General features: G+C 45.9%; 1 protein-coding gene across 1 annotated transcript in view; it reads left to right on the top strand.

The window, feature by feature from the left end:
- The window catches only part of LOC122925784 (collagen alpha-1(VII) chain-like), a 556601-nt gene that overhangs the window by 147374 nt on the left and 391502 nt on the right, over positions 1–17725 (top strand). Inside the window, 4 exon segments of the mRNA XM_044277135.1 lie at positions 1433–1465; positions 3169–3252; positions 14048–14077; positions 16655–16690. Of these exon segments, the coding sequence (XP_044133070.1) occupies positions 1433–1465; positions 3169–3252; positions 14048–14077; positions 16655–16690 (183 nt within the window).

The raw sequence follows: 17725 nt of genomic DNA, 5'->3' as shown, positions 1-17725 counted from the left end.
TATCAGTGAGATTCTGTCGGCTCTTGCTAGCAGAATTTTTTGCCATATCTTAATTTTCGCTCTTAGCTTAGTCAACAAGGGAATCAAATTAAGTTGTAAATATTCCTGAGGTTTAGCAGAAACTGTTATCCCCAGGTACTTTATTGAATCAGAGATCATTAATCGGTTATTAAATTCGCCTCGCAATTCGTCTATAGGGAGGAGGACGGTCTTATCCCAGTTGATCTCAAGTCCGGATAAATCGGAGAAGTGATTAACCAGGTCCATTATACGAGGGAGAGTAATATCTGTTTGATGAATAAAAAACAGAATATCATCTGCATAGAGAGATACTCGGTCATGCTTCCCCATTATGCCAAAACCGGCCACCTCCGGATCCTGTCTTATCATAACCGCTAGAGGTTCAATATAAATGTTGAACAAAAGGGGGGAAAGGGGACAACCTTGGCGAGTGCCTCTTCCCAAAGTAAAGCTCTCTGTCATTGAATCATTGATCCTAATCCTGGCAACTGGGGAATTGTAGAGTAACTGGACCATCGCAATAAATCTTGGGCCAAAGCCCATTTTTTTCATTATCTCCCTTAGGCTTTAGGTTTTCTTGGCAGACTACTGCATCTATGGCCCTCAATGTTGCACTATTTTGTGCTGAGAAATACAGGTACATATTTAGCCATCATGAAGGCTTCTCATTGGCTCCAAATTTATTATGGAGCAGGACAGCAGCCCCAAACATACAGCCAGTGTCATAGGAACTATCTTCAGTGTAAGGCCTCTTACACACGACCACAAAAAACAGATCCGCAAAAAATACATCTGTGTGCATTCCGTATTTTGCGGAACGGAACAGCTGTCCCCTAATAGAACCATACTATCCTTGTCTGTAATGCGGACAATAATAGGACATGTTCTATTTTTTTGTGGAAAGGAAATATGGAAACGGAATGCACACGGAGTACCTTCCGTTTTTTTTTGCGGACCCATTGAAATTAATGGTTCCATATACGGCCGAAAAAAAACCCCGTAATGGAAACGGAATGAAAATACGTTTGTGTGCAAGAGGCCTAAAGAAGAGCAAAGAGTCCTGGAAGATATGATATGGCCCCCACAGAGCCCTGATCTCAACATCAAGTCTGTCTGGGATTACATGAAGAGATGGAAGGATTACAGCAAACCTACATCACAGAAGATCTCTGGTTAGTCCTCCAAGATATCTGAAACATCCTCCCTGCTGGGTTCCTTCAAAAACTTTGTGTAAGTGTAGTTAGAAGAATTGATGCTGTTTTAAAAGTGAAGAGAGAGAGAGAGTGGGAGCACTAATCATATGTAATAATTCATGAATACTGACATGAAAATGAATGAGCATTTTCTGTTTATGCCATATTCATCGAAGTGCATTTGTTTAACATTTACACAAGGATTTTGCCATTTGCAGGGAGAGCCTGGAGAGAAAGGAGTGCCTGGAGATGTGAGTATTTAATGTAAAATGAATCACTAACAATGTACATGACTGTTCTCACTGACATGATAGATCTGTTTCACAATGGATCGTTTTTGCAGCATGCTACTGTGTAATAAGCCAATGCTATGAAAGATATGCTATAGTAAGTTTATAGTAAGAAAGCACCAAAAATGTACATCTGATAAAGCTATCTTTGCATAGTTTTTTTTCTCTATATTATTTTGCCCCATGGTTTTTAGGGAACAATGCAAAATCTTTCTGTTAATAACCCCGTGAATTTCTGTAGGATTTTTCAAATGGATATTTTTGATTGGTTAGCCACTGCTCCATCCTATGCCGATTTCTGACCAATGACGTCCCAGATGTGCTAGCCCTTCTGCTGCCTGAGGCAAAAATTGAAATGGCACCCCCCAAAATTTCTTAACCTAACCCCTTTGCCACAATGAAAGCACTCATTGCTCATGGCCCTTCCGCTGCCCCCCTCTTGCTCCTACCTGGTGCTGCCTGAGGTGATCGCCTCACCTGGCCTCATTGGTGGTGCACCCCTGCCTGTTAAAAATACTTACTTGGTCACTGAGACCAAAAAAATCCCTTTAGGGGTCCCTATTAGCAGTTAAAATATAACTTTTATTATCAATGGTAAGGACTCACAACATAAATTGAAAAAAGAACAAGGAAATTTAAAACTCTCAGTTGTAAAGAGGTATGAGGTACGGTTGGATAGACCAGGTTGCCTAATTTTTTGCAACCTTTTATTACTATGTCTGTATTATGTAGCTAGATAGAATGATGTCTATTTAATCATAGCGTAGAGGCTGTTTGTGTGCAGCAAACAAACCTTGAGATGCACTTGGAATTTATTTTATCACTTGTGCTGTGGGCTTGATTTTATTTTTTAATTATTTATTTATTATTCGGGTGCCCTGCAGAGAGCCTTTATTTCAGGCCTCCCTGACATAATTGTTGTTGAACTGTAAATGTTCCAGTGTATCCCCTGTTTGCCTAGTTGGTAACAATGCTTCTACTGAACGGATAAGCTACAATGTTGCCCCTATTTCTGTCATAAGGGTCAATGTAGCCGTATTCCTGCATTCATTCAGTTCTTTGGCGTTCCTCTCCCTGCTATGCAGGATGTCTGCCACTAGAGGTTGCTTATCACACGTGTCACTACCTCACTAGACCACGCTATGTTTCCCTAACATCTCGGTATCACTACACTAAATGTCCTCTCAATACAAACTGCCTAAAAACAGGATCGCATTCTCTACACCCCTCCCGACATGTTTCGCCGCTGTTGCGGCTTCGTCAGGGGATGCGGGGTATATGTACATATATGTAGCAACAATCGGTTGACTGAAATATCTGACTAAAGGGGCAGACATACCAACTTGACAGCTAGTTCATCAGCACAGTGGCCCAAGGTGGGAGACAAGTGCTTCCCAGCTGTAGAGCAGTAGCAGAAGTGCCCAAGCTGCACTGCCGAGCTGAGAGTGGGGCTTAGCAGGCTGAGAGCTGTGAGTATAATGGGGCAGAGCATAGTGGTACAATGACATAACTGCCAAATCTGCCCACGAGTGGGCCCAAAAGGTGGTATAAATATGCTATAAACATCCAGATGGGACTACCCATTTAAGTACAGATGTTATGTTATTTTGTGCAGTATATTTGCCAAAGAAATAATATTAACCTCATACTGTATATTTCCACAGAGTGGAAAATCGAGTGCTATAGGGATAAAGGGTGATCGTGGTGATATGGGACCAATGGGGCCTCCTGGGCCACCTGGACCACAGGTAATCAAACATTCGTTATGATTTTGTTTGTCATATTTTAAACAGTTGTAACAAAAAATAATGTAATATTAGAATACATAGCACTGTTTGGTCTTAAAGGGATTGTTTGAGATTAGCAAAAATTGGGACACAGGCAGGGGATGGTGTAAAATAACAAAATAAGCACAGCTTACCAGTTGAATTGCCCTCTGGTCCAGTGACACAATACTGGTCCTACCAACTGATCTTTCTTTACTGGGTTTAAGTGGTAGCATCATATTAACAATAGTGATGAGCGGCAGTAGTCATATTCAAATTCGCGATATTTCGCAAATATTTTGTAGAATATTAGTTAAATATTCACAAATTCGAATATTCGTTATATTGTACGATTTTTTTACTAGAAAATGCGAATTTTTATTGCTCATTTTTCAACTGCCGAGCAAAAACATGATTCCTCCCTGCTTCTTGCTAGTGGGCCAATGAGTCATAGCACTATATCGAATATATTCGTTTTTTGAATATTCGTAATATTTTAAAACAAGAATATGTAGCTGTATATTGGCTGTATTAGTCAATATTCGAAAAAAAACAAATGTACAGCAATTTAGCTAATATAGTGCTATAATCTTTTTTTTTATAGTTATGGGCAGGGCTGGAAGCGTCTTGGACGTGGGTAAGGCATGCCAAACCTAAACTATGGCTGAGTTGTGCCGGGAGCCACGGGCGTGGGTAGGCCTGGAGAGGGCGTACCCTATTGGGGTGTGTGAGAAGAGGGGTGGGAGGGAGGGGTAAGTGAGACACACCACCTGAGGGGAGACCTTGACAGGCATATATAGGGAGCTACGCCCTGCCCACAAATACAGGCTGAAATCAGCCTTAATACTTATGGGCAGGGCTGGAAGCGTCTTGGACGTGGGTAAGGCATGCCAAACCTAAACTATGGCTGAGTTGTGCCGGGAGCCACGGGCGTGGGTAGGCCTGGAGAGGGCAAAAGAGACAAGTACACTGTGTCGTGCAAACCGGTTTATTGTGTGATACCGCCCCGCATGACCTATAACGCCAACGATTGAAAAGCCTGGGATATTTCCCTATGTGGATTCGGGATGTATCTGTTGAAACAAGAAGATCTCCAGCGTCCCATGGAACGGATGACATGAGCAGGGACTTGGTGTTTTGAAGCTGACGAAGCCGCTCCGATGCGGAATGAGTGACCCGAGATGACGCCTGGGTCGTACCCAAGGCCTGCCGTTAGCGAACGGATATGGGACGTTAATTGATGTGAAGAGAGGGGTTTATCTTTGAAGGGTAGGAGAGGACTGTTGGGAGGAGCAGACTGTAACAGGGATAATAATTTGTTAAGAATCCGGACCGGGCACCAGTTGTTTTGGGTAGGGAAATATTTAATCTCCGTGGGTGGCCCTGTTTGGCTTGTTTTGGTCAGTGGTAGGCTGAGTATGAAATGGTCATTATGCCACGACAGCTGGTCTTTGCGAAGACAGCCGTGCCCCGGGGTGCTGCCGGTGAATTCTCCTGGACGGAGAAAGCCGTAAAAACTTAAAAACATGGCTGCTTGTAATACCGTGCTGGTCAAGGGCCCAAAAGGGGAGCCGTCTAGCGCGGAAGACAGATCCCTGAACAGCTTGGTGGACACCGGTTGTCTGCGGGAGGGAGTTTGTTTGGCGGTTTTCTGAATTCCCCTAAGGGCTGCCTTGATGGCCTGGTTTGAGAAAATGGAAGAACGATCCGGATTACTAAGCATGAAGTGGTGTTGGAGGCCTGCTAGGTATATTTTGATGGAACTGTGAGAGAGTTTGAGTTGGGATTGACAGAAAGCTATGAACGCCAGCAGGTACGATGTTTCGTCCCGGTCGCCCTGAGGGTAAAGGAGTCTAAACCTACTGAATGCTTTCAACCCGGTTCTGTAAATCCTGGCCGTGTTTGGGGCTAAGGATTGGCTTATGAAATGTTTTGCTGTCGAGATGAGAGACTCTAGTCCATCACTAGAGTGTTGTGTGGCGGAATTGAGGCTCCCGTGGGATCCGCGTCGGGCATCTCCTGGAAAAAACCCGAAAAATGTAATCTAGACAATGCATCTGCTGCTACATTTTTATGTCCCTGAATGTGTTCCCCTGCAAAACGGAAATTAAAAGAAAGGGACAGCCATACTAGTCTGCGTAGCAGTGTCATGATTTTTGGGGACTTAGCCCTTTGTTTGTCGAGGATGTCAACTAATGCCTGGCTATCCGTGACAAAAAGGACAGAGGAATTGGCCCACTGTTTTCCCCAGACTTGAGCGGCTGCTACTATGGGATAAAGCTCTATGAGGGGGGATGATTTTAAAGCATCTATGTCGGAGCTTAATTCTGGGGGCCATTTGCCCGCCATCCAATGGTTGCCAGAAATAGCAGCAAACCCGACTGACCCCGCTGCATCTGAAAAAATGATGGGGGAGAGTGAGGTTCGGGGAGGAATAAATAAAGAAATACCGTTCCAGTTTGACAAGAATGACTTCCACATGTGCAGATCTGCCCTGGCATGACTGTCTAAAGAAATTGTGCTGTCCTGATCCTGAGCTTCAGGAAGAAGCTGCAGCAACCTTGACATAAACGATTTACCCTGCGGTATGACCAGTGGTGTATCTTGGTTTTGTGCTGCCCTAGGCGAGACTAAATTCGGGCACCCCCCTAATATAAATTTGACCCACCCCTTCCTGTCAAGGCCAAACCCCTTTCTCTCTAAACCCCACCCCTTCCTATGTGCCATCCACAGATCCCCCCTAAATAGTGCCATCCACGGATCCCCCTCCCCTAAACAGTGCCATCCACGGATCCCCCTCCCCTAAACAGTGCCATCCACGGATCCCCCTCCCCTAAACAGTGCCATCCACGGATCCCCCTCCCCTAAACAGTGCCATCCACGGATCCCCCTCCCCTAAACAGTGCCATCCACGGATCCCCCTCCCCTAAACAGTGCCATCCACGGATCCCCCTCCCCTAAACAGTGCCATCCACGGATCCCCCTCCCCTAAACAGTGCCATCCACGGATCCCCCTCCCCTAAACAGTGCATCCACAGATCCCCCCCCTCCCCTAAACGGTGCCATCCACAGACCCCCCCCTCCCCTAAACGGTGCCATCCACAGACCCCCCCCTCCCCTAAACGGTGCCATCCACAGACCCCCCCCCTCCCCTAAACGGTGCCATCCACAGACCCCCCCCTCCCCTAAACGGTGCCATCCACAGACCCCCCCCTCCCCTAAACGGTGCCATCCACAGACCCCCCCCCTCCCCTAAACGGTGCCATCCACAGATTCCCCCCCCCTCCCCTAAACGGTGCCATCCACAGATTCCCCCCCCCTCCCCTAAACGGTGCCATCCACAGATTCCCCCCCCCTCCCCTAAACGGTGCCATCCACAGATTCCCCCCCCCCCTCCCTTAAACGGTGCCATCCACAGCTTCCTCCCCCCGACGCTCACAGGAAAACATTTAAAAACAAATCAGTAACCTAAACTTTATTCATTAGTGATGTCTTTACTGTATACCTTACTCTGTCTTTCAGCTTCGGTAACAGCAGGCAGTGCGGGCGGGCGGCGCTCACTCACTGACGTCACGCGCCTGCTCCTCCCACTAGGCGGCGCAGGCGCGTGACGTCAGTGAGTGAGCGCCGCCCGCCCGCACTGCCTGCTGTTACCGGAGCTGAAAGACAGAGTAAGGTATACAGTAAAGACATCACTAATGAATAAAGTTTAGGTTACTGATTCGTTTTTAAATGTTTTCCTGTGAGCGGCGTGGCCCTGTATATTCTAACCCCCAGGCAAGCGTCCCTGTCACCATGGGAACGCCTGGGGGTTAGAATATACCATCGGATTTGTGTTTTCACGCTCTCACTGAGAGCGTGAAAACTCAGATCCGATGGTATATTATAACCCCCAGGCAAGCGTCCCCGTCACCATGGGAACGCCTGGGGGTTAGAATATACCATCGGATCTTCTGAATATACCGGAGGCGTCTGATGGGACAAGGGGCAAACAAGGCATTTTGCCGCCCCATTGGCAAGTGCCGCCCTAGGCAAATGCCTTGTTTGCCTCGCGATAGATACGCCCCTGGGTATGACCCTGGTCGCAAAATTGAGCATTCCCAGAAGAGACTGAAGTTCTGTTTTGGTGATGGAGTTTCCTAGTACTGCTCTGTCCATGGCTATGCGGATTTTACTTAATTTCTCTGGAGGAAGCCTGGCTTCCATACGGACCGTGTCCAAGATGATACCTAGGAAGGTGACCTGTGTGGCTGGCCCTTCTGTCTTTTTTTGAGCTAACGGGACCTGTAACTGATTAAAGAACTCCGTCAAAGTGTTTAAACCGGTCGGGTGAGGATGCCGCTTCTCAATTATCAAGAAGTCGTCCAGATAGTGGATGACCATTGGCAAACCGCCGTGGTGAACCAATATCCAGTGGAGGGCCTGTGCTAACTGGTCAAAGAGCCATGGACTGCTTTTGCAACCGAAAGTGAGACGATTTGCAAAATAAAATTTATTGGACCATCTGATGCCATAAAAACCCCAAAGCTGTGGCTGGATGGGCAGCAGCTTGAAGGCGTCAGCTATATCTGCCTTGGTGAGCCAAGAACCCTTGCCTGAGAGCAAGATGAGTTGGACTGCCTGATCGATAGAAGAGTATCTCATTGAGTACTCCTCTGATGGAATCAGTGAATTCAGGCTGGGGGTGGGCGAAGCATGTGGAGCAGACAAATCGTAGATCATACGTTTTTTATTCGATGACTGTTTAGACACAATGCCGATAGGACTGATGCGCCAGTGCTGAAAGGGAACATCAGAAAAGGGGCCCAGCAAGAAACCTTTATTGACCTCTGCTTGTATCAATGTCTCGACTGCTTCTGGGTCATGACTGGCCGACAGTAAATTGGAACCCTCCCAGTTGGCTTGAGGAAGAGCGACTAACCCTGTGTGAAACCCTTCGTGGAACCCAGCTATTAAGGATTCAGTGAAGACTCGGTCAGGATGGTTTTTGAGGAGACTTGACAGCAGTTCGACATTGATGTCGGTTAGTCATAACTGCTTTGAGGCTTTCCTAGGGCACAAGGAGCGTGGGTGAGCTCTGAAACACAATGAACAGATGTGCAGGGCCCGACACGCATTGAAGGCACAACTTCCCAAGTTAAAGTTATTGCATAATTGGCTTTTGCCGAGGTAGATTATGGACCGGCCTAGTTTGTCCACTGAACTGGGATTACCCTGAGCACCGGAGGGACCGGGCCACGCTTCTTGCGGCGTGCCAGGGCTAGAGTTCGGGCACCAATCTGTTAAATGAAATATGGATTGGCAGTTCGAGCAGGTGGGGGCCCTGAGACCTGCAAAGTGCCGGCAAAATAGCTCGGTGTCCATCTCCGCCCAATTGGTGACAAACTGGAACTGGGAAAGTGCTGCTGCAGCTTTAGCGGAGAAGGACCGGTGGTAATCGTAAAATGCCGATCCACCATATTTCTGACCCAGGTCGGTGACCTGGTAAAGATATCTGTCCAGTTCCTCCCTTCTGTCTGGCTGGGCTGAACAGACCACATCTCTATATACGCTGAAAGCTAGCACGAATTCCGGAATGGTCAGCTTCCTGTTGAGACGTGCATCTTTAGCTTTCATGACTATGGACACGTCCCCACAGTTAATCACGCGACTTTCTGGAACATCGTGGGATGCAATGAGAATGGAGGCTAGATTTATATCTTTCCCTGCCACAATGTCCTTTTTTAGATTCTCTGGCAGAAAGTGGGACGGGGCAATTTGGGGGGTAGGTATGTGAATACCTGGGAGAGACTGTGGGATGGCCAGGGATGATGTGGTAGCCTGACTTTGACCGGATGTTGAGGGCTGGACTTCCAGAACGTCGACTCTGGACTGGATGTCCGAGACCGAACTGACCAAACCACTGATGGAGGATTGGAGCTGAGACAGTGAGAGCTGAATTGATGACAGGGAAGTTTGTTCCCCAGAGGGCCCAGCCTCAGACATCAAAATTCTGAAAAGTTCTGCTTTTCTGGCAGATGCAGGATACCGGATCCCTTTCCTATTCAGCTCAGCAATTAACTTTGGGATGGTCCAGCTCCGGAGGGATCTGTTGGTGACCCGACCTGAGACTGCAGAGCCTAAGGAAGAGACGTTGTCTTCTATATCGGACACCTGTGACATCTTGGACCCGCCTTAAGCTGAACCGACTTTTGACGAATGACTTGATCTGGATTGCCGCGGACAGAAAAACCAAAAATAAGAGCTAGACAAGGTATATGTGGACTGAAATAAGCAAGAACAGAACCTACCAGTGATATAACTCTTGTATCGAATATCTTACCTTGCGGAACTTTAGCCTACTTTCTACTTGGAAATTATAGCAGCTGGAAACACTTCTAGGAATCTGAGGGAAAATTTAAGTAGACTGAATGACGTAGCCGTGAGAAAGGATGGGAACCGTGAGACCCTTGAACGTCCGTAAGGCTCATGAAGCCGAGCCTATGCAGACTAGGACAGGGTATGGCGAACCCAGTGGCACACTAGATTGAATCAGCCCAGATGATCCGGGTGATATACCACATTGAACTTGGCCTGGACGATCCAGGTGACATACAACATCGACACTGGACCTGGATGATCCAGGAGGTACGCATGCGAGACATGTCCTGGACGATCCAGGTGACCCTACAGGAACGTGCCTGGAAGGTCCAGGAAACGCGCGACACTGGACCATGGCCTGGACGATCCAGGTGACCTATGACGTGAAGCGTGGCCTGGACGAACCAGGTGACAAAAAACATTGGACTAGGCCTGGACGATCCAGGTAACATACAACATGAGACCAGGGCCTGGACGATCCAGGTAACATACAACATGAGACCAGGGCCTGGACGATCCAGGTAACATACAACATGAGACCAGGGCCTGGACGATCCAGGTAACATACAACATGAGACCAGGGCCTGGATGATCCAGGTAACATACAACATGAGACCAGGGCCTGGACGATCCAGGTAACATACAACATGAGACCAGGGCCTGGACGATCCAGGTAACATACAACATGAGACCAGGGCCTGGACGATCCAGGTAACATACAACATGAGACCAGGGCCTGGACGATCCAGGTAACATACAACATGAGACCAGGGCCTGGACGATCCAGGTAACATACAACATGAGACCAGGGCCTGGACGATCCAGGTAACATACAACATGAGACCAGGGCCTGGACGATCCAGGTAACATACAACATTGGACTGGGCCTGGACGATCCAGGTAACATACAACATGAGACCAGGGCCTGGACGATCCAGGTAACATACAACATTGGACTGGCCTGGACGATCCAGGTAACATACAACATTGGACTGGCCTGGACGATCCAGGTAACATACAACATTGGACTGGCCTGGACGATCCAGGTAACATACAACATGAGACCAGGGCCTGGACGATCCAGGTAACATACAACATTAGACTAGGCCTGGACGATCCAGGTAACATACAACATGACCAGGGCCTGGACGATCCAGGTGACATGCAACGTTGGCACTGAGCCTGGACGATCCAGGAGACATACGACATGAAGATGGAACCAGAGTGACATGCGGGGTGTGCTGGGGAACTGCAGGGAGTGGGGGCACAGGGCTGGACTTGCTGGGACAAACTCTTCTCAGACCTCATTCATCTGAAAAGACGAACTGACATGCCTGAGAATATCTGAGTGAGTGACCAGTTTGGAACGGCAACATGCCAGAACCTCGCCGCATGTGGATGTGACCCATCTTCTGAGTGCCTGGCAGTGTCACCATGGGGGCCACAGACCGACCCTGAGGAACGCCATGAGTCCAGAGCCACCCACTGCAGTCATACTGCGGTACCTCACGCTGGGGAAGGAGGACTCCGGTGCGGCTCCGGCGGGTGAGTGTGTGGGAACGGTCTGTGCTCCGCCTGGGGAGGCTGAATGGGGCAGGCGGAAGTAAGTGCGTTCCACCTTGGACCGCAAGACGACTTGGGGAAGCGCTGCTGCCGGCTGTGCGCGTGCCGGAGGCGGGCGGAAGTAGGTGCGTTCCACCCTGGACCGCAAGACGACTTGGGGAAGCGCTGCTGCCGGCTGAGCGCGTACAGGAGGCGGGCGGAAGTACATGCGTTCCGCCTTGGACCGCAAGGTGATTTTAGGGAAGCACTGCTGGAGGACGTACGGGAGTATCACGCTCCATAAACTTACTTTGAGGAGAAAGACTTCTCACCGGAATGTAGCACCGTGCAGCAATTCACTCTGGACGAGAGAGAGAAACAAACAGCTTGCTAGACGGCTAGATGTGACTCCTCCTACGGACGTAAGTGAGACACACCACCTGAGGGGAGACCTTGACAGGCATATATAGGGAGCTACGTCCTGCCCACAAATACAGGCTGAAATCAGCCTTAATACTTGTCATTTTTTTCCAATCTGAACTTCAGATGAGAAAAAAATTACAACTATTAGACAAAGAAGATTATAGCACTATATTAGCGAAATTGCTCTATATTCGTTTTTTTCGAATATTTGCTATAAATTCTTGTTTTAGAATATTACGAATATTCTAAAAAACGAATATATTCAATATAGTGCTATATGTTAGTATTTTTTAGAATATTCATCATTTTTCCCATTTAAAGTCATGATTCATCCCTGCTTCTTGCTTGTGGGCCAATGAGTCATTGTCCCACAAGCAAGAAGCAGGGAGGAATCATGTTTTTACTTGGCAATTAAAAAATTTGCGATCAAAATTTGCATTACGAAAATTCGCATTATGAAAATTTGCTATAAAAAAACTTGAATATTCGAAATTCCGAATATATATCACTATATTCTAAATATTTGCGAATTTTCTAATTACCTATGTTCGCGATAAAAATTTGAAATTCGAATATTCGTGATCAACACTAATCAACAACATATGATCTGCAACCAATCACTGGTGTCAACAGTGTATCAGTGTTTGGCTGCAACAGTCACTTGATGTGACATCAGAACTGCAGCCTTGTAAAGAAAGGACTAGGGGGTAGGCCCAAAACAGCAGCACAGGAGCAGCAGCCATTTTGAGAAGTAAGTAATGCTTATTTATTGCAATCCATTTCCATATGTGCTAATTTTAGAGAATCCCTTTAAAGGGAATCTGTTAACACATGCCTGGTGATGAATCCTTGTTACATGCCGATGTACGCTGGTCAAGGATTGAGCGCACAGCGTTCTTTATCCCTGTACAGCTTGTGCAACGAAAATGCTCCTGCAAGACTTCAGGTCCAGGCTTGGGTACATCTCTACTACCTGGACCTGTCGGTCAAAATATTGAAGACATGGCCACCAGTGATGATGAGCGAAGCCTCAGGTGCAGTGAGGTGCAACGGCACCGCTCTCATTACACCCAGGGGCCAATTAGCATACAGTAAAAAGCCCATTTTCTCTACAATGGGGCCACCAATGGACATAAAACAAAGACCATTAGAATCTTCTGACCAATGTGCATCTGGCATGTAGAAGGATTCATTACCAGGTATGTGGTAACAGATTCCCTTTAACATTTATTCCAGGCGTGCTTTACTCAGGATTGTTGTTTGCAGCTCATATTGTTATGTCAACCTTTGTGGAACTAAGTTACTTTGTTAAAAGGCAGAAACAAATGAAAAGAGAGCTCATATTACCAAAAATATATAAATTTTATTACAATAAGTTAAAAATAACAGAAAAAGGAAAAGGATAAATTAGTACATAAGATGCCGTGAAACAAGGTGATGGGAGCGGAGAAGAAACAGCACCACCCTGGGAGGAAGGAGCACACGGTTGAAACAAATGGAAAGATGTAATATACATGATATCTGACATGGGAGTAAGCGATCTTGGGTACAGTGCCCAGCCCATGCACAAAGTAAATGGAGAAATAGAACCATACAGTATCAGGTAAAGCACGGTCAGCTCATGCACCCCCACTAGATACAAACATGTAAGGATGGAAATGTGTATCATACAGGGCAAAGTGCCGGTGGACAACAATTGACCACACAATCAGCGCTACCCTGGGTTTGTTTGCACACGGTTTTTTCAGGTAAGCTCTGGTCTCCCATTGCCCCCCGCTGATTGTGTGGTCAATTGTTGTCCACCGGCACTTTGCCCTGTATGATACACATTTCCATCCTTACATGTTTGTATCTAGTGGGGGTGCATGAGCTGACCGTGCTTTACCTGATACTGTATGGTTCTATTTCTCCATTTACTTTGTGCATGGGCTGGGCACTGTACCCAAGATCGCTTACTCCCATGTCAGATATCATGTATATTACATCTTTCCATTTGTTTCAACCGTGTGCTCCTTCCTCCCAGGGTGGTGCTGTTTCTTCTCCGCTCCCATCACCTTGTTTCACGGCATCTTATGTACTAATTTATCCTTTTCCTTTTTCTGTTATTTTTAACTTATTGTAATAAAATTTATATATTTTTGGTAATATGAGCTCTCTTTTCATTTGTTTCTGCTATTTCACTCGGGAGCTTTTACCGAGTTACACTTTAGGTGTATCCCCTGTGGCTATTCAGGGTGGGCACTGTCTCTTACCCGCCTTGGGGATACCCTGGGTCATTTTTGTTTGTCTTTGTTAAAAGGCAGTCTGATCTCAGTTAAAGAGATAGGACTGTGTTCTTAACATAGAGACATAATTAAATACATATCCTATTTCTCAGTCCAAAAATCTGATTTGTACATATTATTTAGCTTGTTTAATATACATGCGTTTCATTTTCTCTTTTTGTATTAAGGGTTATCCAAGGAAAAATGTAGAAATGAAGGTAAGAAGATAAGTCTTACATCAATTACATTAAAGGAAACCTGTGAGCATGAAAATGCAATGTAACCTGCAGACAACAGTTTGCAGAACAGGAATAGCTGAGCAGACTGATATATTGAAAATTTGCTATATATAACAATTCAGTACACTTGTCATTTATTCAGTTAAACCTCAGCTCTTTCTGTGTTTAGGAATCATGCGGGCGGTCCTTATCAGTGTGTTTAGACATGTAGAGTTAGTCTACTTTCACACTCACGTTTTGGCTTTCCTTTTGTGAGATCCGTTCAGGGCTCTCACAAGCGGTCCACAACGGATCAGTTTTGTTCTAAAGCATTCTGAATGGAAAAGGATCCGCTCTGAATGCATCAGTTTGCCTCCGTTCAGTCTCCATTCCGCTTTGGAGTCCGTCTGGCAAAACTGAGGCAAACTGAGCCACAATCTGGCACAATAGAAAAAGGATCAGTCCTGGCACACAATGTAAGTCAATGGGGACGGATCCGTTTTCACTGATACAATCTGGCACAATAGAAAACGGATCCGTCCTCCATGGTCTTTCAATGGTGTTCAAGACGGATCCGTCTTGGCTATATTAAAGATAATACAAACGGATCCGTTCAGAACGGATGCAGACGGTTGTATTATCTGAACGGATCCGTCTGTGCAGATCCATGATGGATCCGCACCAAACGCGAGTGTGAAAGTAGCCTAAGCTGTTAACCCGCTCACATAACAGCAGAGAATTAAATGAAGGGAATACAAGTTATACTGAATCATGAGCCCTCAAAACTGTATTAGTCGGCTCAGCTTCTCCTGCTGCATACAGACTGTAGTGTATTGAGGACAGACTCCATTTAACTATGTATTAAGTTGATAAGTTGACATATGCTTGCACTTTATTTTTGGAACCAGGGACGTTGCTAGGGTCTGAAAACATCCAGGGGACGAGCCCGCGCAAAGCCACGCCCCCACCCAATGAAGTCATGCCCTCATTGCCATGGGGAGGGGGGGTTGGCTCCTTCACAGTAGTTATTAACCCCTTTCAGCAGTCCCCCTTCAGTGAATGGGGGGCTGCTGAAAGGGGTTAATTACTACGGTGAAAGGCCTAGCCGCCTGGGCAACCCCACAGATCATCCTAACCTATGGTCAGTCTAATTTAAAATTAAGCAAACCCCCCACCTATAAACTAATCACAGAAGTTGGAACCCATAAACCCCCCTTGTACTTGTTTCGCTACTTGCAGGCTGTGCGGGCATGAGTTCAGAACTTCCATCACTTCGGTCCGCAATTCTCCTGTGGCGGGTCTCGCGGGATCACACTCCACAGGACAGAATTGCGAACAAGGTGTCTGAAGTTCTGAACTCATGCCCTCGCAGCCTGCAAGTAGCGAAACAAGTACAAGGGGGGTTGGGGGATGACTGTGGGATTGCTCAGATGGTTAGGAATAGCCTTAAAAAAATTAAAATTCCACCAGCATAAACATTCGGGGCACTGGACAAAACATCCGGGGCTCCAGCCCCGAATGTTTTGACCTAACGACGCCCCTGTTTGGAACCCTGTATGGGAAATAAAAAGCAGTCTCAACAGTCTTGTGCCACCTATTACTGACTAATCTACAGTTATAGAATTTTTGTGTCATCCTTTGGCTATAAAAAAAAGCTAGAGAAATTGCTTGACTAGATGGACACATACTGAATGTTTGTGAATACAAACGGTTGATATACTAAAATGTTATACAGGGTGGGCCATTTATATGGATACACCTTAATAAAATGGGAATGGTTGGTGATATTAACTTCCTGTTTGTGGCACATTAGTATATGTGAGGGGGGAAACTTTTCAAGATGGGTGGTGACCATGGCGGCCATTTTGAAGTCGGACATTTTGAATCCAACTTTTGTTTTTTCAATAGGAAGAGGGTCATGTGACACATCAAACTTATTGGGAATTTCACAAGAAAAACAATGGTGTGCTTGGTTTTAACATAACTTTATTCTTTCATGAGTTATTTACAAGTTTATGACCACTTATAAAATGTGTTCAATGTGCTGCCCATTGTGTTGAAATGTCTTCACACACTGATAGCAACACTGCAGGAGAAATTCTAGCACAGGCTTCCAGTATCCGTAGTTTCAGGTGCTGCACAGCTTGTATCTTCACAGCATATGCTGTAATAGTAAAGTTATGTTAAAATAAAGTTACATTAAAACCGAGCACACCATTGTTTTTCTTGTGAAATTCCCAATAAGCTTGATGTGTCACATGACCCTCTTCCTATTGAAAAAACAAAAGTTGGATTCAAAATGTCCGACTTCAAAATGGCCACCATGGTCACCACCCATCTTGAAAAGTTTCCCCCCTCACATATACTAATGTGCCACAAACAGGAAGTTAATATCACCAACCATTCCCATTTTATTAAGGTGTATCCATATAAATGGCCCACCCTGTACAGTAAGAAATTTGTGAGATTTTACAATATTTCATTAATCAGTTAGAAGATTTCAGATTATTAATGAATCGCTTTCTGCAATTGTTTCTTTGTTAAACTTTTTAAACTTTGCCTTACCTTTTTCATTAGGATTTGGAGTTGTTGTTAGAATCATATGGTATTAAGGTAAGCAGCGTGATCAGATGTTTTGTTTAGAAAATGGCTTCCTCTGGGAACCATCCATTGGTAAACTAAAGCTGGTTCAGTTAGCTAATCTGCTAGGTCCAACTTCTGAAATCCCAATTAGAAACCATGAGGCAACCCCTTTAAAAACTTTACAGTCCTGCATGCTTTAATATCTATAAGCAAAATGTTTATTTTCATTTCTACAAAATCACCAGAGGTATGCACCAACATGCTGGATATCCACTGTTCTGCTACAAACATTTACGATACATTTTGTGTGTGCGAAGAATTGTCTGTTTAAAGGGGTTGTCCTGCCTTTAGTAGGTAATAGCCCATCCCCACTAGCCTAATGGCCTATCCCCAAAATCAGCTTTTTGGTGTAGGAGTTGGAGCCAGAGCTACATAGCACCGCCAACATTGTAGTGGAGGGAGCTCGCTACTAAAAACTTCTCCCATTGAAGTCAACAGCTGATCATCGGGTGCAGGTGTCGGACCCCCACTGATCAGCTAGTGATGATAGGCCATCACTTACTAAAGGCTGGACAGCCCTTTGAACAAACTGTATGTTTTTCATTTGACCCACAATAGACCACTTTTGTGTCATGATGTGCAGCAGATAAAACCTTACTTCAGGAAAGGTAGTGTTATGTGAGCACTGGACACAGTCCAAGTTGCAGGAACTGGAGACTCTGTGGGTCAGATTTACTTAGGCTAGGTCTACACGACAACATTTGTCGCGCGACATTTTGTTGCACCAATGTCGCGCGTCAATTTTTATAATGGCAGTCTATGGTGTCGCACTGCAACATGCGACATGCTGCGACTGCGACGCGACAGTCGCAGAAAAATCCATCTCAAATGGATTTTCTTCGACTGTTGCGTCGCAGTCGCAACATGTTGCATGTTGCAGTGCAACACCATAGACTGCCATTATAAAAATTGTCGTGCGACATTGGTACAACAAAATGTTGCGCGACAAATGTCGTCGTGTAGACCTAGCCTAAGACTTAGACTAAAGCCTGTTGGAGTAATATA

This window comes from Bufo gargarizans, chromosome 2, assembly GCF_014858855.1.
Source record: "Bufo gargarizans isolate SCDJY-AF-19 chromosome 2, ASM1485885v1, whole genome shotgun sequence".
NCBI classification, from domain to species: domain Eukaryota; kingdom Metazoa; phylum Chordata; class Amphibia; order Anura; family Bufonidae; genus Bufo; species Bufo gargarizans.
The sequence above is the reverse complement of the archived record's forward strand: the minus strand, read 5'-3'. Positions and strand labels throughout refer to the sequence as shown.